We start from the raw sequence: 26701 nt of genomic DNA, 5'->3' as shown, positions 1-26701 counted from the left end.
GAACTTGGTTGCCAAAACCGATTTGGCTCAATGGATAGAGCGTCGGCCTGTGGACTGAAAGGTCCCAGGTTCGATTCCAGTCAAGGACATGTACCTTGGTTGCAGGCACATCCCCAGTACGGGGTGTGCAAGAGGCAGCTGATCGATGATTCTCTCTCATCGATGTTTCTTACTCTCTATCCCTCTCTCTTCCTCTTTGCAAAAAAATCAATAAAATATATATATTAAGAAGAAAGAAAAAAAAAGAACTTGGTTGTCTACTCTGAACAAATCCTATATCATTAACAACATCAAGGATATTCATTGAAGCTAAGACAATAAACACCTAAAGTAGAAGCTATTGAAAGTTACTTTATTTTTACCCTATCTTTTAATTAATTATAAATCTGTTTTAATGATCCGAATAAAATTTCATTTCCTTATGTCTTCATTTCCTTCTCTACTAACACTGTAAACAATAACAAGAAAGGAAACGAATTCTCTCATGGCTGTCATTACCTACAACAGTCTTGCTGCTGCCACTTGGCTGTGGTAATCGTGACGATCCCGATGACAGGGTCCCAGGAGAATTTGTCTTTTTGAGAGCAGGCGGCTTATACTAAAATAATGAAAATAAATTATTTCATCATCATTTTTAATATCAATTGTAAACTACTGTTTCACAACTAGTATTCCCTTCCCTTCAATGAGCAATCCTTTTACTCATTACTTTTGCCCAAAGTGAGAAAGTGCAGATTAGAAAGTGTCACCTCAGAGAGAGGTTTCCCAAAATGTTCCTTCTCAAAACTGGTGGACTGAAAGTTTGGCTACGATGTTCCATTTCTAAAATAAACAGAAAGCAACTTTCCCAGTTCATAGGGGAAATGTTTAGTGGGAAATATTTCCTCGATGTTAGATTCTAAACACCAAGCAAATGTTAACAGAAAAACTTAGACACCTAATGCTTCTCACTGGGTGGAGTGACTTTTAAAGGTCAGGATATAGCATGTCCCTGGGTGTGGTTTTATATTTCGTATGTATAATCCAGCCACATTTACTGATCACATGCCTAAGATTACATATCAACCCAGACAGGTTTACAAGAGCTGCCTTCGGATGCCCTAATGTGGAGAGACAGCCAAGTCTGGCTTCCCATCCTCACCAGACCACATCAGAGGGATGGGATGTGGGTTAAGAAAGAACAAGGCACATCAGCTTATGTTATTTTTATTTGTGCTCCACTCTCTCAAGGGATATCACTATTAATTTTATTTCACTGTCTCTTATGAGCCAAATTTTGCTCATTTACTAAATACAAAACTATCTTATCAATCACCTGACCTGACATAAAGAAATGCACTTGCCCAGGGACACACCCCAACTGAACAAAAGAACGGAAATGAAGACTCAGGCCACCTCAGGGCCAGCCAATGCTTCACTATAAAGTTTCAATACTAGAGGCCCGGTGCACAAAATTCATGCACAGATAGGGTCCCTAGGCCTGGCCAGTGATCAGGGCTGGCCAGGACCTTCCTTCATTCTACACTATCCCCTGGTGGTCAGAGCACATCATAGCAAGCAGTCAAATCCCTGGTTGGATAAACTCCCTCGTGGATGATTTGCATATTAGCCTTTTATTACATAGGATTACTGCATTGTGTGTGTACTTGAGAGTTAGCCTAATGCAGTATTTAGTGCTTAGGACTTTATCTGAAAATGCGTTTTAAACCTGATTTTCAAAAGTCAAATCATATTTTATAACCAATAATCAGTAGTAGCACTACTGAAAAGTTGCTAGCTAAACACAAATTTCAAACATATCTCTGAAATTCAGTATGTGACCTTAAAAAAATTTTTTGATAAAAGGGTCTCTTATACACACTCAAATACCATGCACATTTGGAACTATTATGCCAGAAATTAAAATTTCTTGCACACTTGGCAAATAGAAAACCTTCAATAACTGTCTATCAGATGAACAAATGACTAGAAGACCTTGGAGATAAGCTGTAGACAATTTCTTTAAAAACTTGAGAGGTCTTTCTGGTTTGTTTGGGTTTTTATAACTGATTTTGAGAGAGGGAGGGAGGGAGGGAGGGGAAGCAGTGGGAAACATCAATTTGTTGTTCCACTTACTTATGCATTCACTAGTTGATTCATGGATGTGCCCCAAGGGGAGATCAAACCTGCAACCTTGGCATACCGGGATGACACTAACCAACTGAGCAACCTGGGCAGAGCGGAGGTGTTTCTGACTTAAAAGGGCAGGTGTGTGGCTCAGCTGGCGGACATTGTCCCATGCACCCAATGGCTGCCGGTTAGATTCCAGGTCAGGGCGCATGCCTGGGCTGCTGGCTGAATTCCCCAATAAGTGGTGTGCAGGAGGCAGCCAATCAATGTTTCCCTCTCACAGATGTTTCTTTCTCTCCCTCTCCCTTCTTCTCGCTAAAAAATTAATAAAAATATTTTTAAATATCAATATAATAAAATAAAAGAGCATCTGTTCATATGTCTCTCCCACTAAAATATCAATGAAGATATTAGAAAATATTTTAAAATAAATATGAAAACAAGACCTAAAAAAGATTTGTCAAAATACCAGAGACATGTCTACTAAAATCAGGGTCCATAAAACTGAATTAAGAAACAGAATTGGTGGCCCACTCATGAGCTGCATACACAAAGGGGGACGCATTGCATAGTGAGAGGTCAAGCCTTCAGGTTGAGAACAAGCAGAAAGGGCCTAGTAAAACTATATATAGAGCATATATATTTTTATGTACCTTTCAGAATTTATTATTATTAACTTAATGGCTTAGAAATTGAAAAAGGCAAAAAAAAAAACAGTGCTTTGCTTTTCTGCTCTCTATATTAGGCCTTCTATGATTTTACTCAATTTTACTGTTTCCTGAGGTCCCTAAAACGTAGTCCAACCTTATCTATCGCCTCTAATAGCTCCTGTTACTTAAAACAAGAACTAGTCAGGTTAGTTTCCTTTGTGAATCCTCATGCTACTCTGAATGCCTCTTGTTTAAAGATTATTCACCTGCCTCTCAGTAGGTTGCTGTCCCCCTGCCCTAGATAATGGGACTCTTTCCTCCCTGAGCTGCATTTTATCTATCCCATAGCATCTAGCTGACATTCTACCAGCATTAGAAAGGCTTTCAGGATGACTAGCTATCAACAATCTCATATAAGTTCATTCAGAAGAAATAATTTTCTTTTAATATAATTATAATCAATATACACAGAGTGGCCAGATTATTATGCATTCAGAGATCATGATAATCTGCCCACTCAGTGTATATTTCTCTTTCATTCATAAGTATTTGTTAGGTGCTAATTATTTCCTTTGTGTATGTTTTTTTTTTATGCTGATCACAACTCTAGTAAATTTACTTACTAAAAGACTTTCTTTAATGGAAAAGCTTAAAGATTGTGGAAGACATTAATCCTATATAATAAAAGGCTAATATGCAAACAGACCAAACAGCAGAACAACTGAACAATCAGTCACTATGGGATGATGGAGCAGGTGAGTGGAGGCACCAGAACAAGGTGGGCACCAATTGCTGCCACCACCAGAGCTGCCGCTCACACCACTGCCAGTGCCTGGCGCCAGTCTCGGTCACTCAGCATCATCAGTGGGTCCGAGCAGCGGCTGCTGGCCCCGATCACCCCTGAGGGCTTCTCCACCTCCCCCTACTCCTGCAGGGCGATCGGGCAGCAGCCACCACTTGCACCCATTGCCGGCGCCAGCCCCAATTGCTCTGCGCCATCAGTGGGTTTGAGTGGGGCCGGCACCATCAGCTTGTGGGAACGGCAACAGGAGCAGGACTGCAGGCAGACAGAGGACCAGCGGCCATGGCGGGAGGAGCCAGGTGGGGGCACAGAGGATGGGCAGAGACTAGCCCCTGTGCCTACCACAGCCTCGCGGCCCACAGTTCCTTTCAAGGTGCACGAATTCATGCACTAGGCCCCTAGTTTCTTATAAAATGGCAGAAGGTACTATTTAGACCAATTTTTAACAAAATACTAAAAATGTTCAGGACTGATAATACTGTGTGCTTATGAAAATACAGCTGTTAAATATGATAAGGAGCATCTAAACCTCTTATGAAAAAGTACTGTATTTAGTCTACTAATATATACTCAGTACTTGCTACAGTATCTGACTCAAACAGGGTACTCAATAAAAACTTGTTAAATGAATAGAAACATGAAAATATGGCCTGGCCAGCAGGGCTCAGTGATTGAGCATCAACCTATGAACCAGGAGGTCATGGTTCGATTCCAGGTCAGGGCACATGCCCGGATTGTGGGCTCAATCCCCAGTTGGGGGGTTCAGGAGGAAGCTGAACTATTATTCTCTCTCGTCATTGATGTTTCTCTCTCTCCCTCCCCTCTCCCTTCCTCTCTGAAATCAATAAAAAATATATTTTTTTTAAAAAATATGGGGTTAGAGTAAAATGAACATACACAACCAGACATGGAATTAACACTGATTTAAGGTGAGAAAATCAACTACTAGGATTTCACATTTATCAATTATTTGGAATAAAGTTGTTGGCATATACACATCCTATTGTATTTCCGTTGCTCTACTGATTATTTTATTCTTGAAACAAAACAAAAAATCGTATTACAGTCATTAACTGTTTATATATGTAAGATATGTGTTTGACATCTCTTTTGAGAAATCATTCAAAATGAGTCACTGTTCTTTCCCCACAGTGAAAATAATAATGATGTGTTTGTTCTATTTCCAGTAATATTAACAAACATTTAATGAAAAAATTCTCTCAAGAAGACCCCAATTGTAATGTAGTCTTTTAATTCAATGTTTTATTTGTAAGTAACAAGAGAAATGGGTTTATTATCTGCTAGATTTATAGTACTAAAAATTTATTTAAAAATGAAAGCTTTATAAAAGAATGAAAGTTGCTTGGAACTATGACATTTTTATACTTCCAACATGCTTAAGAAAACCAATAGTACTGTAAAAATCAATTTCATATAACAAAAGCTTTCTATGGTTAATAGTGTGCTAAATGCTTTCACATACATTATTCCATCTGCTTCTCACAATACTCATGGAAATTACCACTGCACAAATGAAGAAATAAAGGCTAAAATTAGCAATTTGGATTTGACCCTACATTCATTCCCTCAATAGCATTACTCATACATAACATGGAAACATTACTCATACATAACATGGAAACATTCAGTTCTTATATGATTTTTTTTTTTTTAAATAATTGATTTTAGAGAAGAAGAAAGGGGATGGATGGGGAGAGGAAAGGGGCCGGAGCGGGAGAGAGAGAAAAACATTGATTCGTTGCCCCCTGTACCTGCCCTGACTGGGGACCGAACCCATAACCTAGGCATGTGCCCTGACCAGGACTCTAACCAGCAACCTTCCAGTACACAGGATGATGCTCCAACCACCTGACCCACTCCAGCCAGAGCAACACTCACATGATTTTCATGTAGGTAATTGACTGGCATTTTCTTACTCCTCTATCACCTCTGGTTTCCTCTGTACCTGCTTCACCAATTTTTAACTTATTTTCTTACATATTTCCTAATACCTCTTCAAAATCTATATATTTACAAGTTTCTATTAACTCAAGTCCATTTTAAATTAACTGTAATTATTTTCTTTCAATTAGTCATTCAAATTTATTACTAAATCCCTGAACAGTAATACATAAATTTTAGCAGGTGAGAAAATGATTCTTAAATGTTCTATAAAACAGTTAACTTGAAAAAGTCATTTTCTCATTTGTTTGTGGACATGATTAAGTAGCACATTTCACCTGTGTCCGAGAAGTTGCTTTGCCTTTGACATCAGTGGAATATTTGCTTTTATTACTAATACGTGCTGCCTGTTCTTTACAGAAATTTATATGTCTATCAGCCGCATTTTCATTAAATCTCCTCTGGCAATATGGACACTGAATATAATCTAAAACAAAAAAAAAAGAAGCAATTATTAACACAATACTTTAAGTAGGACATAATGAATTATAAGTTTATATGAAGACATAAGCATAAGTAATATTTAATAAACAAAATCTCTCACTTCCTTATAACCACTCAATCTGACTTATCCAAACTTGATATAAAGATTTTTAAGCAAAAAGTGTTAGTCTATAATAATAAAACCATAATATGCAAATTAGACCAGATGTCCTTCTGGGCATCCTTCCTTTGGGACAAAGCCTGGGCAGGTGGGGATCAAGACAGAGGTGGCCGCCATAGCGGCGGGGGCCAAGGCCCTTGCAGGAATTTTATGCATCAAGCCTCTGGTATATAATAAAGTCCCATGTTCTTCCAGCTTAGAATCAAATTTGAAGGGGAAAAAAAAGTATAAATCCTTGATACAAATATGGAGGGAAAATGTTATTTCTCTTTACCTCTATAATGCCATGTTTCATCATCCTATCTAATAAAGAGGGAATATGCTAATTGACCATCACACCCTCACAAAGATGCAGCAACCACAGTCAATAAGGAGGCAATATGCTGACTGCCACGCCCTCAAAGATGGTGGTGCCCACAGCCACAAGATGGTGGCACCCAGTCCCCTCAGCCCTGCCAAGGCACCTGCCTCTGGAGTCCCCCAGTTCCCTCAGCCCCCCAGCTGCCCAGAGCCGGCCCAAAGTACAGGCAAGCCTTGGATGGCAGCTGCCCAGCTGCCCCGGGCCGCCCAGCAGAGGTGTAATGGGGGCATCGCCTTCCCCTGATCGATGGGTCACCTCTCACCCATGAGGGCTCCCGGACTATGAGAAGGGGCAGACTGGGTTGAGGCACCCCCACTCCAGTGCATGAATTTTCATGTACCAGGCCTCTAGTATATACATATTTTTATATGTTAGATTAATTAGGCAGTAATAACACATTACATTCAAAATATATTTTAAAATTTAGGATCATCTATTAAAATATTGTACTTCAATTAGAGGAAAACTATCATAAAATAGTTTTAATCGACTTTGTATTTATTATCTTTTAGAAGTCCCAACAGATGAAAGAAGCAATATATCTCAACATAATTAATTCAGCCCAATGGTATGATTCCATTATTGAACATCCATTCAAATTTAAGAGAGAATGCTTCCATGATAAAATATTCTAAAATGCAATGTATACTATAAATAAAATTTATTTAAAATTAAATCTCTAAATTATCCCAAGCTGAACTAAATTTTGTAGTACTATAAAAGATCTCAACTGAGACACTGAAAAGACATGACTATAAAAATTTAGCAGTGTCAAAAAAATCTCTATTTCAACAAGTTTACTTTTCTATAGTGGTTTACCTTTAAATTTATACTCATTTGAAGCTCAGAAATCTGTCCTGCTAATTAGTGAGTAAATCTAAAATTTCTAATAACAAAGAAGTTGTTTTGTCAGGACTATGATATTTTAAATTTTCTATAGCCCAAATCATGCTGAACTACTGGAAGTCTTGCTCTCTTACCTAGGTAAACATGAGAAATATAGCTATGTTGAGTAAGGTGTGATATATACAAATGCCTCCAAAACAGAGAAAATTCAACTTCATGGGGAAAATTTAGGGAGAATTAAAAGAGACCCAAACCCAGTTGGGTCATTCCAGAAACACACCTAACATTAAAGTTAATTATTCTAGAACAGAGGCTGGCAAACAAGGGCCCCTAGGCCAAATCCGTTCTGCCAGCTGCCTGTTTTGATAAATAGTTTTATTAGAAGACAGCTACACCCATTTACTTACATATTGTCTGTGGTTGATTTCTTTTAGTAGGGGAAACAGAGCTGAGTATTGCCTGCAAAGCCTAAGATATTTACTATCTGGCCCTTTTAGAAATAAGTTTGCCAACTTCTTTTTCTATAATAAAACATTAAAAATGATCATATCTAGATTTTTCTAAAGAAAGTTCTCTTTACAAAGAAATAAATCCCAATCTAAAATACTAACACAATTTTGATGCAGTTAACTTGTTACATTAAAATAACCACCTCTTCAGGCTACTCTAATAATCAATGTCAAAATGTCAAATGTGCTATTTTAAACCTATTAGTATCATAACAACTCAAACGGGGCAGCCAGCAGCCTGCCTTGTTTATTTTTATAACAATAATAAGCACCTTTTACCCACTCAATGAAAAAATATAATGCGTGAGTTTAGGGCATAGTTAGGTATATCGGTTTATATGGTAATTTCCTCACACGAACTATATATTTTTTAAGCAATGTTACAATTTTCTTCCTTCCCAGATGAGAAGATTCCAAAGAACTAAGCAACATCACTGTGTGAATCTTACTGAATGACTACATTTCAATTCACAGTGAGCACGATTAAAATGTTTCCTGGAATATTAAAATTTAATAGTTGCTACAATAGTTTTAAAATGATATCGTAGTGTTTAAATAGAAGTACTGAGATAAAAATGTTCAACACGGATGTGTATTAATAAGCCTAAAGGCTTGCTATCAACATTATTTTGTAGCAAAACTTTTATAGACTATGCTTCATCAGGTTCCATTATTACAGATTAAGTTTAATAACAACTTAAAATTAATAAAAATTCTACCAATATGTTATCCCCCATGAGCAGTACTGTCAACAACAGGCATGTACCAGGATCGTAAGAAGGTGGAGGAGGAGGAGGAAGCTTGCCCCCCTCTTTGAGGGCCTGATCCAGGCCTTTGGCTGCTCTTATGGTGGCAATGAATTCTTCATGTTTTCTTCTCCAATTAGATGGTTTCTTTGGAGGTTCAGGCTACAAAAAAACACAGTCAATTTTAGAACATTTTTTGCACTAAACTGAGATAAAACTTGATGAAATGCCATATTACTTTAAATATTTTCTTACCAGGAATTCTTAAATGATTTCCTTCCCAAATTTACAATTACAAAAAGAGAACTTAATGCAACTATGTTTATGTAATTTCCGAAATGCATTTTTAATTGTACTAAACACTAAATTGACTTCTCTAGGTGTCACATTGTGTCCCACTAAGGTGTCCCACGAAGAGTGTATTTTCCTGTTTTCCCATAGTTCCTCCAACCGAATATGTTATCACACTTTTTGGTTTTTAATGATTAGAGATGAAAGATAGTTCTCTCTATAGTTTTCACTGGCTTTTCTCTTATAATGAGTAAGAGTGAGCATCTTTTCATATAACTAAGAATCATTAGTATTTCCTTTTTGTGAACTATTTATCTGCCTGGTCAACTTACCTAGTAAGTGATTGGTTGTTGTTTTTTGTTTTGTTTTTCGTGTTTTTTTTTCTTAAACAATTTCCAGTAACTCTCTAAAGGAGACTAGCCCCAACCCTTCCTAATACTCGTGTCCGTCTTTTTACCCTTTCAAATATCCTTTTAATGGGAAGAAATATATTGTAAAGATAATTTAATTTACAAGTCTTTTCTTTATGATCTCTGGATTTGTAGTCTCAGTTAACAAGGCCCAATCTCACCCCAAAGTAAAATGGGAATTTTCCATGTTCCCACCCAGAGCTTTTGTGTTTTAATTTAAAATTTTAAATCTCTTACTCGTTTGGAATTTATCCTGATGAGTGGTGTGACATAAGGATTTCACTTTACTTTTTGTTTGTCAACATAGCTATACAGTTGTCTCATCATCCTTTACTGACTTTCCTTCCCATTGAACTGGGACAATACTTTTACCATATTCTCTTCAGTATTTGAGCTTATTCTGAACTTTCTCTTTTGTTCCATTATTATGACTATCCTTATGTCAATATCTTTTAAATATTGAGACTTTATGATATTTTAAAATCTGGTAGGGTAGCTTACTTCATTTTGCTTCTTTTACAATCTTTTTTGGTTATCCTTGCATGCTATTTTTTCATATACTTTAAAATTAGCTTGTCTAGTTTTTTTAAAAGACATAACATTAAAATGAAAAGACTTATAACATTAAAAATGAAACATTATATTCAGAACCAACTTAAGGAACTTAAAATTTTAATATGTTAAGTCTACCCATGAGTATGAAATATATTTCCATTTGAAGAAGTGTTCATTTTTCTTTCAGTATTATTTTAAATTATTCTTTGTGGAACTCATACCTCTGTTACCTTAAGGTTTATTGCTATTTTATATTTGGTGTTTCTCTTTTATTAAGGATATTTTCTTCATGTTTATGTTGAAATATAAAACCTAGTAGTTTCTGTAGACTAATATGATATTTCATTACTTCACTGACTTCTCTTATATTGGTAGTAATTTATCAGTTGATTCTTTGGGGCTTTCACCTCTTAATGACAGTTTTCCAGTCTCTACACATCTAATTTCTTGTTATTTTCTATCTATCAGCTTGTACCATACTGGTTAGAGATGAATCTTGTTCCTTGCATTAATGGAATTGCTTCTAAGTATCTTTCCATTAAACATGATGCTGGCTCTTCTGCCTCCAGAGATTTATTTTGTCATATTATTGAAATATTCAATTATCCCTATTATATTTTTATTTTTTAAATCAAGAATATAAGTTGAATCAACAAAGTCAAAACATGGTTCTTCAAAAACACTAATAAGGAAAACTAATTAAAGAGAGAGAGATAGAGAGAATACAAATTACCAAGAATAGAAAATAGTACATGATCCAGTTCTTACAAACAATAGAAAGAAAACATTATAAAAAAAAAAAACTTTGTTAATAAATTTGATAACTAAGATGAAATGAACAATATTCTCAGCAAATATTACAAAACAGATACCAGAAGAAACAGAAAATCACAATAGTCTTAAATATTTTTTAAATGAATCTACTATTTTTAAAAACCCACAAAGAAAACTCCCGGCCTAGATTTCTTCCCTATTGAATTCTTGCAGAGATTTAAGAAAAAATAGCACCCAATCTTTTAAAAACTCTTTAAAAATATATAAAACAAGGGAACAACTTTCCTACTAGTCTTACAAAAGCAAAACTTTGGGCCAAAACCGGTTTGGCTCAGCGGTAGAGCGTTGGTCTGCGGACTGAAAGGTCCCAGGTTCGATTCCAGTCAAGGGCATGTACGTTGGTTGTGGGCACATCCCCAGTGGGGGCTGTGCAAGAGGCAGCTGGTCGATGTTTCTCTCTCATCGACATTTCTAGCTCTCTATCTCTCTCCCTTTCTCTCTGTAAAAAATCAATGGAATATATTTAAAAAAAAAAAAAAAGCAAAACTTTGGTAAAAAGAATAATTGTAGTTCCACTTCTCTCATGAATATATATGCAAAAATCTTAACTAAATATACAAACATTTCCACGTTTGAGATGAGTGACTCTGACATTTAGTACTTGGTATTGAAATGTCTGATCACAACTCTGGCGGGCTCCACAGTGAGTATCACTCATCTACTGGTCAGTCTTCTCTCTTTTTCACAGTGTCTGTATCAGTGCTGAGCTAATAGTTTTTATTACTCTCATGTGTTAGGTTTTCTTCTGTAGCTATTTATAAGAGGAGAGGCCAGGGTAGCCTTCCAGGCTACACATACCAATAGCTCTCTTCTGTGTTTGCATCAGATACAGATGCAAATAAGGCCTCAAAGTGTGATTAGACATCCCCCTTCTGCTTCTCTAAAACAATACGGGTCAAGAGGGTTACTACCGCTGCCAGCCACACTCCCTCACACAGGACACAGCCACGCCCTCAGAAAGGGTATTTTCCTTTTCTAGTGCTTGCTGAGTCTCTGCCACTAGTGGGGCCTCTTAACACTCTGTGCTTCTTATCTCCACCTCCTTCCTCCTGGCTTTTGTCCATGTCAGCCAGATTCATTCCAGTCCCAGGCTATCCAATCCCCAGCAGCTCATCCCAGTTCCTGCCAGCTATAGTAAACAAGGGATAGACACTTCCGGATAAGACCCCTCAGCATCAAGGAGTCACCTGTAAGAAGCCAGGTTCCCAGGTCTGGGCCCTCGGCCACACTGCACTTCCTGCACTTCCTTTCTGGATCTCAGTGGCTGTAAGCAGCCCTTGCATTTTGTGGTCTATGGATTACACCTGCCTTTACTTTCTACAAAAATGAATTTTGTGTTTGCTTTGCTCCACTCGGCTTGTGATTTTGTAGAATATCCTTGATACAGATAAAGATACTGAGAGGTAAGCTACAATGTTCAAAATCTTCTAACATACTGCTTCTCAAACTATAATATGTGTATGACTCAAACATGGATTGGGTTAAAATGTAGGTGCTGAATGAGTATGCGTGAGTGGGACCTGAAACTCTGCATTTCTAACAATCCAAAATGGTGTTGATATTATAGCTCTACAGACCACAATTTAAGTAGCAAAAATGTAAACTATTTAATGTAAATCATTGCTGTACTTGCTTTTTTCTGAAGATTAAATTTTTTTTAATATATTTTATTGATTTTTCACAGAGAGGAAGAGAGAGGGATAGAGAGTTAGAAACATCGATGAGAGAGAATCATCCATCAACTGCCTCTTGCACACCCCCTACTGGGGATGTGCCCGCAACCAAGGTACATGCCTTTGCCCAGAATCGAACCTGGGACCTTTCAGTCCGCAGGCCGCTCTATCCACTGAGCCAAACCGGTCCCGGCCTGAAGATTAAATTTTGAAGTATATAAACCCACAGGAAAGTCACAGGAAAAAAATAACACTTATTAAGAGAATACCATGGATAAATTTATGTAATCCCTATAATAACCCCATGAGGTGGATGCTACAACTCCTACTACCATTTTACAGATAAGTAGAAGTATGAATTAAGTAATTCACTCAACACAACATGCTAAGTAGCAGACCAGAGTTAAAATCAGGCAGACTGACTCCGGAGCCCTTTTTTATACCCTCTATGTTATACTGCTCCCAGAGATTTCAATAGTTTCTCTTCAAAGCTAATTAAAGCAAATGCAATCATATATCTGGACGGTGACTAAGAAAAACTTCAAATAATGGTTTACCTTATTCAAAATTCACCAATATTCCCTTGGATAAATGGATAAAAATACAAAAATGGACATTCCATTTTTTTCTACTACCCAAATGATTTTATCAGTAAGATTAATTGGCCCACAGGGAAGAGGTTTGTTTCATTTGAAATCTTTATTGTTGAAAGTATTACAGATGTTCCCTTCCCACCCCACCCCCACATTGATCCCCTCCAACCTGTCCCCAACCCCCATCCCAGATCTTCACCAGCCTATTGTCTGTGTCCATGGGTTATGCATATATGCATACAAAGTCTTTGGTTGATTATCTCCCACCCACCCATCCTCCTCCGACTACCCTCCGAGATTCCAAAATGTTTTTTGCACCAATGGGAGAAGTTATTACCACTGAAAGCAAGGTTGTTTCAAAAACTTATTCAATGAGGTATTCAAATTTTAACTATTTCACTGAAATTACTCTTTAAAACTTTGTCAAAGTATTTGTGACTTATTCTTAGCAATATAAAGTATCACAGTGATATTAAAGCGTCATTATCATAGGAGACTCATTGCTTTGATAGCAAGAAAGAAAAGCTGTCAATGGCTATGTGAGGACAGTTGAACAACTGATAAGTTTTTCCCAGAAAGCATAATAAGACCACAAATATTGACAAACTATCAATCAAGATAATCAATCTCTAGTATGCTAAGATGTCTATAAATTATAGTTTTACCTTTGTATACAGGGATTGCTCTACTAGTAAGAGAGACTTTAACACATTAAAGTATAGCCGAAGTAATTAACAATGACTTAAAAGGAACATGTAAGAGGGCTTTTAATTATTTCCAGCCTATACAGCTAAGCAAGTGATCCTCCAATGCTAGAAAAACCTCCTTGTAATAGTGGGAGTTGAGAAGTAGTTTGGCTTCCTTCTTTCCAAAGTCTAAAATAAATAAGTTTGTGATCATTTCTAAACAGAGAACAGTACACAAAATTTTGGTTATTATTCAATACTAGAGGCCTGGTGCACGAAATTCATGCATGGGGGTGGGGTCCCTCAGCCCAGCCTGCACCCTCTTGCAATCTAGGATCCTTCAGGGGATGTCCAACTGCTGGCTTAGGCCCGATCCTCAGGGATCCCTCTCATAATCCAGGATCACTGGCTCCTAACCACTCGACTCCCTATCTGATCACCCCTAACCACTCACCTCCTACATGATGCCCCTAACCACTCTGCCTGCCTGCCTGATCGCCCCTAACCACTCTGCCTGCCTGCCTGATCGCCCCTGACCATCTCTGCTTCCGCCCCCACCATGGTGGCTTCGTCTGGAAGGACATCTGGAATGACATACGGAAGGTCATTCGCTGTCCAGTCTAATTAGCATATTATGCTTTTATTATTATAGATTAGTATAACAGATAAGGATAATATATATAGCAACAAGGTTCATACTGTTCAAAGATTATACAATTACCCTAGGTTTTAGAGGTTTTACTGTTGGAATATCAGTTCCTTCAGCTCTCTGTCTGCTCGAATCAAAAGTCTTCCGTTTTTTAGTGGCAGTTTTCTGGCAAATGGGTCCATGTTTTTTCTGTTAAGATAAAGAAACGCAATGTATCATTTTCATTTATACAGAAGGGAAGACTTTAAATTATCAGTCCAAAAACTGAAGATGAAATAAGCAATAAGTAATACATAAATAAGACATACCTTGTTTTGACTAAAATTGTTATAAAGCATATGTAATGCATGCTATTAGTTATCTTTCTTACCATAGAAGGTATAGATAAAAACTCTTTCAACATTTTATTGAGTTATTTAATATTCTCCTAGTTTCACACTGCTAAGAATAAGGGTAATAATGTTACTAAGTCAAAGCTAGTTGAGTGGGGAAAAAGTTATTTTCATCATTAAATACCTAAAAATAAATACTAAAAAAAAGTATATGTGGAGAATGCATTTGTATTAGGGTTACAAAGTTGCTATTATAGAGGTAGTTCGGATTACTAAAGCTGACATGAAATAATAGGACAAAGTTGTCAGATTTGTGTCCCTGCATCCTTCTTCCACATAGTCTGCCATTAAAAAATTATCCCTTTTTTCCCTTCCAGAACTTACATAGTCTGCCATTCTTTACCCAGGATTTTTCTTGAGTTTTCCAGTGCTCCATTCCTACAGATATTTTTCTTAACATGACTGCAAACTCATTCATTCAATTATTTACATATTTATTCATTTTAAGAGCATTGCAATGGAAGCTTTCTTAACTCATATCCAATTAACCTACTGGATAAATAATCCTTCTCCCCCCATGAAATAAAACATGTGGACTGATGACATCAGTGCATTAAATGAACTTTTTTCCTTTTTGTATTTGATAAACACTAACTGAACAGCTTGAACTGTTCAAATAAGAGGAAACCTCCCAACTGGTTGGCTCAGAGTCCTGGAACCTCTCATATTTTTCAACACACAATTAGTAATCCATTGTACATACTTATTTTCATTTGACAAACAAGCACTGTAATTATAGCAGTTAGAATAAAATATTTTAAGTATTAAGTATGGCTAGCCCTAGCCGGTTTCGATTCCAGTCAGGGGCACATGCCCAGGTTGTGGGCTTGATCTCTGGTGTGGAGCTTGCAGGAGGCAACCGATCAATTATTCTCTCTTATTATTGATGTTTCTATCTTTCTCTTCCTCTCTCTTCCTCTCTGAAATCAATAAAAATAAATAAAAATAAAAAGTATGGCTAGCAGGCGACTTAAAACATCTTTCACATGTTCAGTTGTCTATGTCAAAAGTATGTAGTGTGCCGAAACCAGTTTGGCTCAGTGGATAGAGCATCGGCCTGCAGACTGAAAGGTCCCGGGTTTGATTCTGGTCAAGGGCATGTACCTTGGTTGCAGGCACATCCCCAGTAGGGGGTGTGCAAGAGGCAGCTGATCGATGATTCTCTCTCATCGATGTTTCTAACTCTCTATCCCTCTCTCTTCCTCTCTGTGAAAAATCAATAAAATATATATATTTTTTTAAAGTATGTAGTGTTAGTCCCAAAACTGAGATATATACCAGCTATAGCTATTACAGTGATCATATCATCTAATTAAATATATTACATAAATAAATGAGGGCAAAAAAAAAAAACTTTTTTCCTATGGAAACTCAGGTGAATACTTTGAAAATTATATGAAAAATAGTGAACTGATTTTTAAAAATCACTGAATTAAGTGTAAGAAAGCAAATTTTATTTATACATTTTTAAATTGATTTCAGAGAGGAAGGAGGGGGGGGAGAGAGAAACATCAAATGATGAGAGGGAATCACTGATCAGCTGCTTCCTGCATGCCCCCCAACTGGGGATTGAGCCTGCAACTCACGCAGGTGCCCTTGACTGGAATTGAACCTGGGACCCTTCAGTCCACAGGACAAAGCTCTATCCACTAAACCAAACCAGCTAGGGCAGGAAAGCCAATTTTAATGAAATAAGAAAAGTTGTCATGTAAGAGGAGTCTGTAGTCCGACTGACATTTATAGATTAATTTCTCACTTTGCTTAAAAGAAACAAATTGGAAATATTAAGAGGATGGAAAATGCTAATATGGTAGAATTCTAATCAGATCCATATTCAAAGAAAAGTCTTTACATCAAAATATTAGTAGATGTATATTTATATTTGAAAGTACAAGAAAATATCTAAGTTACTACATAGGCATATTTTTCTCATTCTCTATTTAGATGTCTACTGTATATTAAAATCAGTTAAAATTGCTTTTATTTGTATGTACTAAGTATCTAAAGAATGTGTCATGTAGTTTGGGTACACTTTTAATTGAAAACGATTTTCTTTTGACTATTTCAAACATACAGAACCACTGAGAAAACAGTGTAATGAACTCCCCTTTTACTCATCACCCCCTTCAACAATTACAAAGCCTTTAGCAATCTTGTTCCATTTATCCAGCTCTTTTTCTGAAGTAGTTTAAAGCAAATCCAGACACTGTGTCATTCTATACCTTTAAATACATTATGCATTTCTAAGAGTTTTCTGTTTTATTTCTATTAGGTCTAGTAATAATTAATGTCGTTTTCTAATACTTTTTAAATCAAATTTATTTAAACAATACAACAAAATTTAATCAACAATATAGTTGCTGTTGTTTTCTATTACTTGTGCCCAACGCTCATTTAAATCCCTCTGTTGTAAAATTCTTGTGATTTTGATGCAAAAAATTCGGTCAATGCATTTTTGAGGCATTCTTCATTATTAAATTTTTTTCCAAGAAGAAAGTTTTGCAAAGAACGAAACAAATGGTAATCGGAAGGGGCAATATCAGGAGAATATGCAGGTTGAGGGAGAACTTCCCATTCCAACTGGCGCAGTTTTTCAGCAGTGATTCTTGCAGTATGCGGTCGTGCGTTATCGTGGTGAAGAATTACGCCCTTCCGATTAATCAGCGCGGGTTCTTTTTCTCTTAAAGCTTGGGCTAACCTTTCCAATTGGGCACTATACACTGCAATTGTAATGGTTTGGGTAGATGGTAAAAGTTCATAATGAAGAATTCCTTTAAAATTCCACCAAACACACAACATCACTTTTTTCGCATGCAAGTCAGGTTTTGGCGTGGGCTGCGGAGCCTCATTTTTGTCCAACCATTGAGGCCGCCTTTTCAAATTAACATACAGCACCCATTTTTCATCTCCGGTAACAATTTGCTCTAAAAACGGCAAACGGTTTTGACGAGAGAGGAGCGAACTGCAAATTGTGACTCTTTGATTACGGTTGTTGTCGGTCAACTCATGAGGAACCCATTTTCCAAACTTTTGGGCTTTGCCAAGTGCACACAATTGATTGGAAATTGTTTTTTGTGAACAATTTAAAGTTGTCGCAAGCTCTTGTTGGGTAATTTGAGGATTTTGCACCAAAAGAGCTTGAAGAGCTTCTTGATCAAAATTGGACACACGGCCTCGACCACTCTTGTCATCTAACGAAAAATTTCCCTCGCGAAATTTCTCAAACCAACGCTGGCATTTTCTGGCGCTAACTGCATCTTGACCAAGAGCACTACAGATGATTTTTGCAGCCTCACTTGCTTTTCTTCCTAATTGGAACTCGTAAAGCATGCAGTGCCGAATATGCTCTTCATCCGCCATCTTCTTAGCCCTAGTTTTGCAACAAAAACCAAACCAAACACAAACTTTTTCAAGCAAAACTTGTTAATTGCACTTCACACGTTCTGTAGATACCACGTGTTTGAAGGTTATGTCAATACAAGTCAACGCCAAGCAAGATTTTAAATGAATGTTTTAAAACGACATTAATTATTACTAGACCTAATATTAATATCCCCACAAAGAGAGGAGGAACACTTCAATACTTTAATAGAGAAGTTCTGAAGACCAATTAAACTCTGAAGGGACGAGAAGACATAGAAGGAACTTCTATTCTTGAACAAAGAACACCAGCCAGGACCTCATCCAATTATTCCACTGTTTCTAGGAGATATGTCCAAAAGTACTGAACGACTCTGATCTGTCACATCCCAAAGGAAGAGGGTACTCACTAATGCCACTGGAAAAAATGTCCGTCCACAAATCTTGCAAGGTAATAATTCTCCAACTTGAGCACTCCCATTTTCTAAAACAGAAAAGAATTTACTCAATAGTATTTTATGTTCAAATTGTGAAGCTTCCAAGTTTTAATGTCTTCTTTTAGCTTCATATATAAGTTATCAGTTCTTGTGAAAAAAAATGTCTTGTTTCATTTTAAATAAGCAACATTGTCAATTAAAATGAGCACCAGACTTAAGAGTTTATCAGAGGTCAATAAGGCCATGCCAAGTCCTGATTTAAAGATTACCAAACTGATATGTTGGAAGTATCTGATTTTTAACCAAATCAATTTATCATAATCTCTTAATTTATAGGATAGCTCCATTGTAAATGATTCAACTTTAAAAGTCAAATTTATTTGAAGGTTAAATTATATAGTATTAATCTCCAAAGCATTCAGAAACAACATTGGTGATCAATGATCTGGTTTTCTGAGATAATCTAGGATAAAAAGAAATTTGTTCTGTTTAACACTTAGGAAGTATAATGCTTTAAGGAAAAGATCACCTAGTTACTATGCAAATAGGCATATTATGTGAATTTTTCATTATTTTACACATTTATTAAAATTCAATGGTCTAACAAGTTGAGATAATCTGATGTTATGGGCATAAACTGATTAAGAAGACAGAAGTTGCTGCAACTTCTGCTCAATCAAAAATTAATACAGCCCTGGCTGGTTGGAGTGTTGTCCCATTCCATACACCAAAAGGTTGTAGGTTTGATTCCCAGTCAGGGCACATACCTGGGTTACAGTTAGACCCCCTGTTGGGGTACATGTGGGAGGCAATCAATCGATATTTCTCTCACATCAATTTTCTCACTTTCTCTCCCTTCCACTCTCTCTAAAATCAATTTTAAAAAATCTCCTCAGGTGAGGATTTAAAAAAATTAATACATATATCATGTACTTTATGCAAAAAATTTTGATATGAAAATGATAACAGAAACTACATTCTTTGGAATTTTACATAACTGAGTCAATTTGTCATTTTTATTATCTTTCAAAATATCAAATCTAAATTTATTTCCATAACTCTAATTTTCTAAAAATACTTAAACCTATATCTTTACCATATTTTCTGATGGATATTGCATTAATTATTATAATTTTTTTACCTATTTGTATAAAAAGGCTAATGCTAAGTCCATCCAGGTACCGTAATGATGTCATGTAGCAACACCCAGCTTCCTCTCCCTAGTAACTAGCCACCTTGGAGTTTCTTCAGCCCAGGAACACTACTTGCTTTATAGCCAGGTGGAAACATTTTACACTGTAACCTAATGTCTGTGAAGCATTTTCCCATGCCTCATCTCATTTGATCCTCACAAAAGTCCTGGAATAGGTAGATAGGAGACTCGGTGGAATTCTATTTTCCGGAAGATGGAGATTTAGAAAGCTTAGAAACTTGACTCGACTAATAAGAAGAAATGGTGGACTTTGAAAATTACTTCAGGTTTTCCCACTGTGTAGAATATAGTCAAACTACTGCAGTTAGATATTTTACCCTTTGTTCTCCTTGCATGATCTACAGTAATAATGTGCTTCGTGTTGATATTCCCTGCTGTGTTGCTGACAATTACCTGAAAGAGAAGTTGGGGTGATGCTTCCCTGGGCTGGAAAAAGTTGAGCTAAATCAGAAAGCAGGTCTAATTAAGCAAGTTTATTCTGTATCTATATATATATATATCTATAAAAGGCTAAGTTGACTCGCACATGTGCAATACATATAAAGCGCTCACTGGCATCTATTGCACATGTGTGTTGCAACCTATCATTGTCAATTGTGGATTTGATTGACACTTTTATTATAGAGAAGGGCAAATAGCGATATTAAAATATTTCTTCTAATTAATTTCCTTTCGATGTTCACAAATTTGTGCACCAGGCCACTAGTCATATATTATATAAGACAAAGAAGTAACATAAATAAACTCGTGCATAAAGTACAATTATGAACTCATATAATTTGTTCTTCATATGACTTACTTAGTGGGTTCACGAAAATGAATCAGGAGAATCAAGAGACATTGGTGGGAACACAATCAAACAGTGACAGAGGAACTGGTTTTTTCTCTCTTCTCCTCACAGTCCACTGCCCTATTTTAGTAGCAGATAGTGACTATCTGTCACCTCAGATAGAGGCAATGTCTATGGTGGCAGGTAAGCAGTGGACAACACAAAAGCAAAGCTAAGGTCTGCCTGATTTGTCCTTCTCCAATACCAGAAGCCAGGTTATTTAGGGAAAGCAACCCCATTTATCTGGATCACTTAATTCATTCAGGGTGCCAGATAAAATACATTAGGTATATTAAAATAAAAATGTCTTCACAATGAGGGTCAAAATGATACCATATGCTGCATTAATCTCTTTAGCTTGCTTATTTATGGTTTTCATGCATTCTTTTAAATTCTAAGTAATGACTTTAAAATTCATAAAACCTAAATGTTAAAAAGTGTCACATATTTTACTTGCTTCAAAGTGCATTTCAGTATCTGCTTGTTGAATAAATGGCAAAGCAAAATCTTATAAAAACTAATTATTGAGAAATACCAATTCAACATCTGGAAATGATGTGCCTCCTCAGTACCACGTCCTAGTGACACAGGCTGGAATGGCAGCCTCACTGCTCCCTCAAAGCTAACAGTCCACACGACTTAATGTCCTCGTATGTCTAAACACCAAATCATGTTCTTTTTTTTAAATTCAAAAACTTAAAGCTTAACAACAACCAGAAAACTACAATATAATAAAATCCAACTCCTGGAATTAATTCTTACAAATTATCAAACATGTTCAAATTGTTATTAAAGAAAAAGAAAATTATTATCACTAAAAGAAATTTTTTAAAAAGCTATAGCATTAAAGAAAAAGAACTTAAAACAATTATCTCAAAAAAGAAAAAATAGAATTACTTCATTCAAAATAAAGACATAAATTTATAATTTCCTTATATTAGCTGGTCTTAGGGAATAACCTTATAAGGTATTAATCATACAGGCAGCCTCAGTTTAATTAGGATATAATACCTGTTCAATCTACTTTAAAGTTTAAAGAGGATCAACTGAGTTGTTACATATAAAAATGCTTCACAATCAATGAAATAAAAAAATACTACTCCAAGCAAACTCCACTAGTCTCTCTTAAATAACAAAAGCTAGCAAATTTTACAGCTTGTAAAAATACAGTAAAGATAACCTTCAGGATTATTAGAGCAGAGAGCTAACAGTGTACAAAAAAGGCACTCAAACTGATGGACAGAGCCAAGCATATAAAGTACTTTAATATTCTAAAACACTTAAGAAGCCAACCTCGCCTTACAAAATTGATCCTACACACATTACTGATTCTGAGTTGCTTTACTAAGCAACTTCAAAACATGCATGATAGTAAGGTTTGAAATGGTATCTTTATATGTTATATAGGAGATGTGAAAGAATATGCTGTTATCTAAAATAGTTTTGAAATTCTAAGATGTATAAATTTTAAAACCAGGAGAGAGCATTTGCAGGAGAAAAGAAGTCCTGGACACGAAGAACAGTGCTGGTCTCTGCGGCATGTCTGCTTCTTCACCCTCTGACTCCAGCCTTTAAAACTCAACAAGCCACCCCTCTTTGAGGCCAGGGCATCTGTTATATCAACTTTGTTACAAACTTCTGTATTACTACTTCCAGTTCGACAATCTTTACTACCTCACAGGATTTCCCTTTTTCAGCTCATCCTAGATTTCATATTCTCTCATAACCTACTCAACACATAACCTTCACCTCCATTCCTTTCAGCAAAAGCACCAAGGGTCCTCCTCTGGACTCTCAAAATACTCAAGCTCCCTCCAATCACAGACCTACTGCTCTCTGAAACACTTTCTCCATCTCAAAGTAACTTACATGTTCTTGAGAACCTGACTTGGGCTGCATGTGCCTTTCTAACGAGTCTGAACCTGATTAGTCAGTCATGTCCACCACTTTGACCAATCACCCTCATATTCCTTGCTCCATGGTCTAATGTTTGGAAAATTCTAGATAAAACAAATGGGTTTTCTTAGAACAGAACTTTCTCAGCCTAAAAGGATTTAGTATGCTGTTATTTCCCCAACAGAAATCATTTTTCCCCTCTGAAATATCTCCCAGGGCTATTTAGGACCAATGTCCAGAGCAGCACATTTCTGGAAACACATTTACTGACCTGTTCCTCCTTACTACCTCTCATTCACTTCCTACCTAACTTTATTAGGTCTAATCACTGTATTAAAATAGATCATTTGTTGATTCAACAGGACATACTTATTGAGCACCTATAAGGTGGGAACTGTTCTAGGCGGTTGGCAAACGGTGATGGGGGGGAAAAGAAGACCCAGATTTCATGAAGCTTCTACTCTTCTAATAGAAAAACATAAATGAAAACAATTAAATGTATGAAATGTAAGGTGGGGATAAGTACAACATAGAAAAAATACTAATAAAGCAGCCCTAGCTGGTTTGGCTTGGTGGATAGAGTGTTGACCTGCATGCAGACTGACAGGTCCCAGGTTCGACTCCCAGTCAGAGCACAGGCCTGGGTTGTGGGCTCAATCCCCAATGTGGGGAGTGCAGAAGGCAGCCAATCAATGATTCTCTCTCATCAATGATATTTCTCTCTCTCTCTGCCTCTCCCTTCCTCTCTGAAATCAATAAAAATATATTTTAAAAAATAGAGCAAAAGAAGGACACTCATGATGCTAAGTGTATGTGTGCTTAGGAAGAGAGTAGGATCAGGGAAAGCTGTTTCAATAAGAGACATTAGAGTAGAGACCTTAAAAAACAGCATTCATCTAGTAATTGTCAAGTTCAAAGGCCCCTTTTGAATCCTCATCCTACCAGACCTTTCTATAACATTAGGCACTGCTGACTGACCCTTCCACCTTGTCTTTAATGTCATTTCTTTCTTGGCTCCAATGTACGTCTCTTTTAAGCCCACGTTTTTCAGATCTGAAGCTAAGCAGTTTTTGAGCTGGTCAGTACTTAGACCTCAAGGAATATCAGGAGTTACAGGCTTTTTTCTGGCACATAACGAGTATTACCGTGTTTCCCCGAAAATAAGACATCCTCCGAAAATAAGACCTAGCGCATGGAAAGATAAGACATCCCCTGAAAATAAGACCTAGCGCAACTTTGGGGGGGAAAATTAATATAAGACACTGTCTTATTTTCAGGGAAACAGGGTAGTTTCTCCCCTATTGCCCTTTCTTAACAATGTTTAAACCTCTCCAATTTCCCTTCCTGCTCAAACCTACAGCATCTGTTCTGCCCAAGTTTCTTTCTTCATCTCGTTAAATATAGCTTTCCCGGGTGAATGCATCCATTTGCTATCTTTTCTATGCTGATGACTACTGAACTAAAAACTTCAGAGAGATGCTTAAATACCTATGAGACTTTTCCACCAGATATCCCCAAAGTATTGCACAAGTACAACATTTGAAAAGCCATAAACTCATTACCTCATCTTCCAAACTTGGCCTCCTTCTTGGTTAAAGATAGTTCTACTAATTCTTAGTCCAAGCTAGAAAGCTGCTTTATCTTTGATTCCTGTTCCCTCTCACATCCAGCAGTCATAGCTCATCTTTTCAGCTCAGAAATGTCTTCTAGTCTATCTTTTTTAATTCCTGCTACTTTTTTCTTATTCAAATTCTCATCACATATGTATTTTCAGCCTGTCCCTTCTCCTACTATTCTCCTACTGGTTATCTAGTGGGATTGCCCCAATAACTTCCAAGCGCCCTGTTTTAGCTATACTGAACAACACCTAACACACTCCTGAGGTTTTGTCCACCCAATAAACAAGTGCTGAGGGGGCCTATGTAGTAGGCACTTCGCTAAATGCTTTGTATATATTATGTCATTTAATAATTAATATACTTCAGGCAGATTGGCTTTTAATAACTCCATTTTTTTTATATACCTAATGAAAATGAGGTTCAGATTAATTGGTACAAATCATAGAGCTAGGAAGAAACAAAGCTAGGGCCGAAACCGGTTTGGCTCAATGGATAGAGCGTCAGCTTGGGGACTGAAGGGTCCCGGGTTCGATTCTGGCCAAGGGCATGTGCCTTGGTTGCAGGCATATCCCCAGTAGGGGGTGTGCAAGAGGCAGCTGATCGATGACTCTCTCTCGTCAATGTTTCTAACTCTCTATTTCTATCCCTTTCTTTCTGTAAAAAATCAATAAGATATATTTTTTTAAAAAGAAAGAGAGAAAAGAAACAAAGCTAGGGATCCAAACACAGTCCTCTCCAACACATTGGTTACTAAAATACCTAGCATCCAACTGAGTACCAAAAAACAAAGAATGCTAGATATGTTACTAAAGGTAAGAATAAGTCAGTAAACTAATGTGTGTTTAGACTAGGGAGAAACAAAACAAAAAAGAACTCTGATGAGACAGGATGGCTGTCTTCCACTAGGCTTCACTGGAGAAGAACAATCAGACTACTCATCAAGTTTCTGAGACAGTACACCAAGATCTACTACCTTCAGCAGTCCAAAAGAGGAGGGCAGCCTGGTCTCTGGCACAATCCTATATAATAAAAGCCTAATATGCTAAGTGTCCTGTCAACCATTCAACCAATAATAAGTGTAATAATATGCTAATGACATGACAGGCTGAACACCTCCTGCAATCCCTCCCTAGCTGGCCAACTTCCCACGTTCCTCCCCAGCCAGCCAACCCTAATCAGCCCCATAGGGACTGGGCAAGACGAGGCCGGACATGCCCTGGAGCCCTCTCTCAGTCCCTCCCTGGCCCCAATCGTGCCCCCTCACAATCCAGGACTCCTCAGGTGATGTCAGGTAGCCAGTTTTAGCCTGACCCTACAGGCAGGGCTGAGGGACCCCATGGGTGCACAAATTCATGCACCGGGCCTCTAGTTGTTAATAACCTCTTATCAAGGTGTTATGAAAGGAATGACAATGCTGTATCTACCTAATAAGAGAGCAACATGCTAATTGACCCTACCTTCGCAACACCCACCAGCCAAACAAAGAAGGTGGGTTAATTTACATACACAGGCAATTTACATGAATGGCCGGGGATGGGGCAGGATGCTTGTGTTGTCACCACGGTGATGACACAGGTGTTCTGCACCACCCCAGCTGCTCCAGGCCTCTAGGCAGCGTGGGAAGGCAGAAAGGCGGCCCTGGCCCTGAGGAAAGGTTGCTCAGGCCAGCGCGAAGGTGGTGTCAACAGCCAGGGGAATGAAGGCCCATTCTTGCATGAATCTTTATTCATGCACCGGGCCACTAGTATATGGGTAAAATCTGCTTAGGGTTGATCATCTGTCCACTTTGCAGATGAAAAGCTGATGAGAAATTGGAACTATCTCTTTGCCCTTAGATATGCCTACAGGTGACAAGATTTAGGTAAAGAAGTAGTAAAGGATTTGCTCTAATTATCCACACAATACAAAAGTGCTCAGATACATTTATAAAAAATCATGAGAAAACATCGGTATTCGGTTTTGAAATACAGTGTTCACAATAGCTCATCTCTTGACACTCCCAGAAACATAAAGGTCCAGGAAAACAAAAAAATAATATGTGATAAAGATGCACATGCAAAAAAAATTATAAGAATATGACAACTAAATTTTTCAGGGGTCCATATATTTTCTGGTTATACCATCAAGATTAGCCTGGTAACTGATTTCAACTAGAAACATTGGTCTAATGCCAACAGTGCAATATTTGCTCAATTACTATGATATGTTAAGCAAACTCCTAAGATTTTCTGCTGGATATGGCAATATACTTATTAGATAGTTCCAAGGTGCTAGACATTAACTTCCAATACAGCAAAAAAATTATCTGGCAATTATCAATATTTGTTAAATGAAGACATAGTGGTAACCTTAAGACTAAAAGTTTTGATCTTTGCAAAGTGTGACTTAAAAGGGACTGATTTTTTTTTAAAAAAAGAAGAAAAAAAAGGCACTGTCGTAACTTCAACTTATTAGTTTAAACCATTTGAAATAAAGAGTATTCAATTGTTTTGCCCTATGAAAAGAACAAAAACATCAAATGAAGAGTAAAGAGCAAATGCTATTTAATATGTGGCATCAAACTTGAGCCCATAATATACTACTATATATATTGCATCAGAATTCATGTATTTCTCCACCCATGTAATTGAGAATTATAAGTTTTCATTATATTTTAAAAGCTTCATTAGTAAGAT

General features: G+C 37.0%; 1 protein-coding gene across 2 annotated transcripts in view; it reads right to left on the bottom strand.

The window, feature by feature from the left end:
- ZC2HC1A (zinc finger C2HC-type containing 1A) overlaps nt 1–26701 on the bottom strand; it is a 54387-nt gene that overhangs the window by 25812 nt on the left and 1874 nt on the right. For both annotated transcript variants that reach the window (XM_036437285.2, XM_036437286.2), the window contains exons 2-6: nt 18443–18516; nt 14353–14469; nt 8610–8751; nt 5802–5950; nt 499–598 (exon numbers count right to left, since the gene is read on the bottom strand). In XM_036437285.2, the coding sequence (XP_036293178.1) occupies nt 499–598; nt 5802–5950; nt 8610–8751; nt 14353–14469; nt 18443–18516 (582 nt within the window). The remainder of the gene's footprint in view (nt 1–498; nt 599–5801; nt 5951–8609; nt 8752–14352; nt 14470–18442; nt 18517–26701) is intronic.

The sequence above is a fragment of the Pipistrellus kuhlii genome, unplaced genomic scaffold, assembly GCF_014108245.1.
Source record: "Pipistrellus kuhlii isolate mPipKuh1 unplaced genomic scaffold, mPipKuh1.p scaffold_m20_p_14, whole genome shotgun sequence".
NCBI classification, from domain to species: domain Eukaryota; kingdom Metazoa; phylum Chordata; class Mammalia; order Chiroptera; family Vespertilionidae; genus Pipistrellus; species Pipistrellus kuhlii.
The sequence above is the reverse complement of the archived record's forward strand: the minus strand, read 5'-3'. Positions and strand labels throughout refer to the sequence as shown.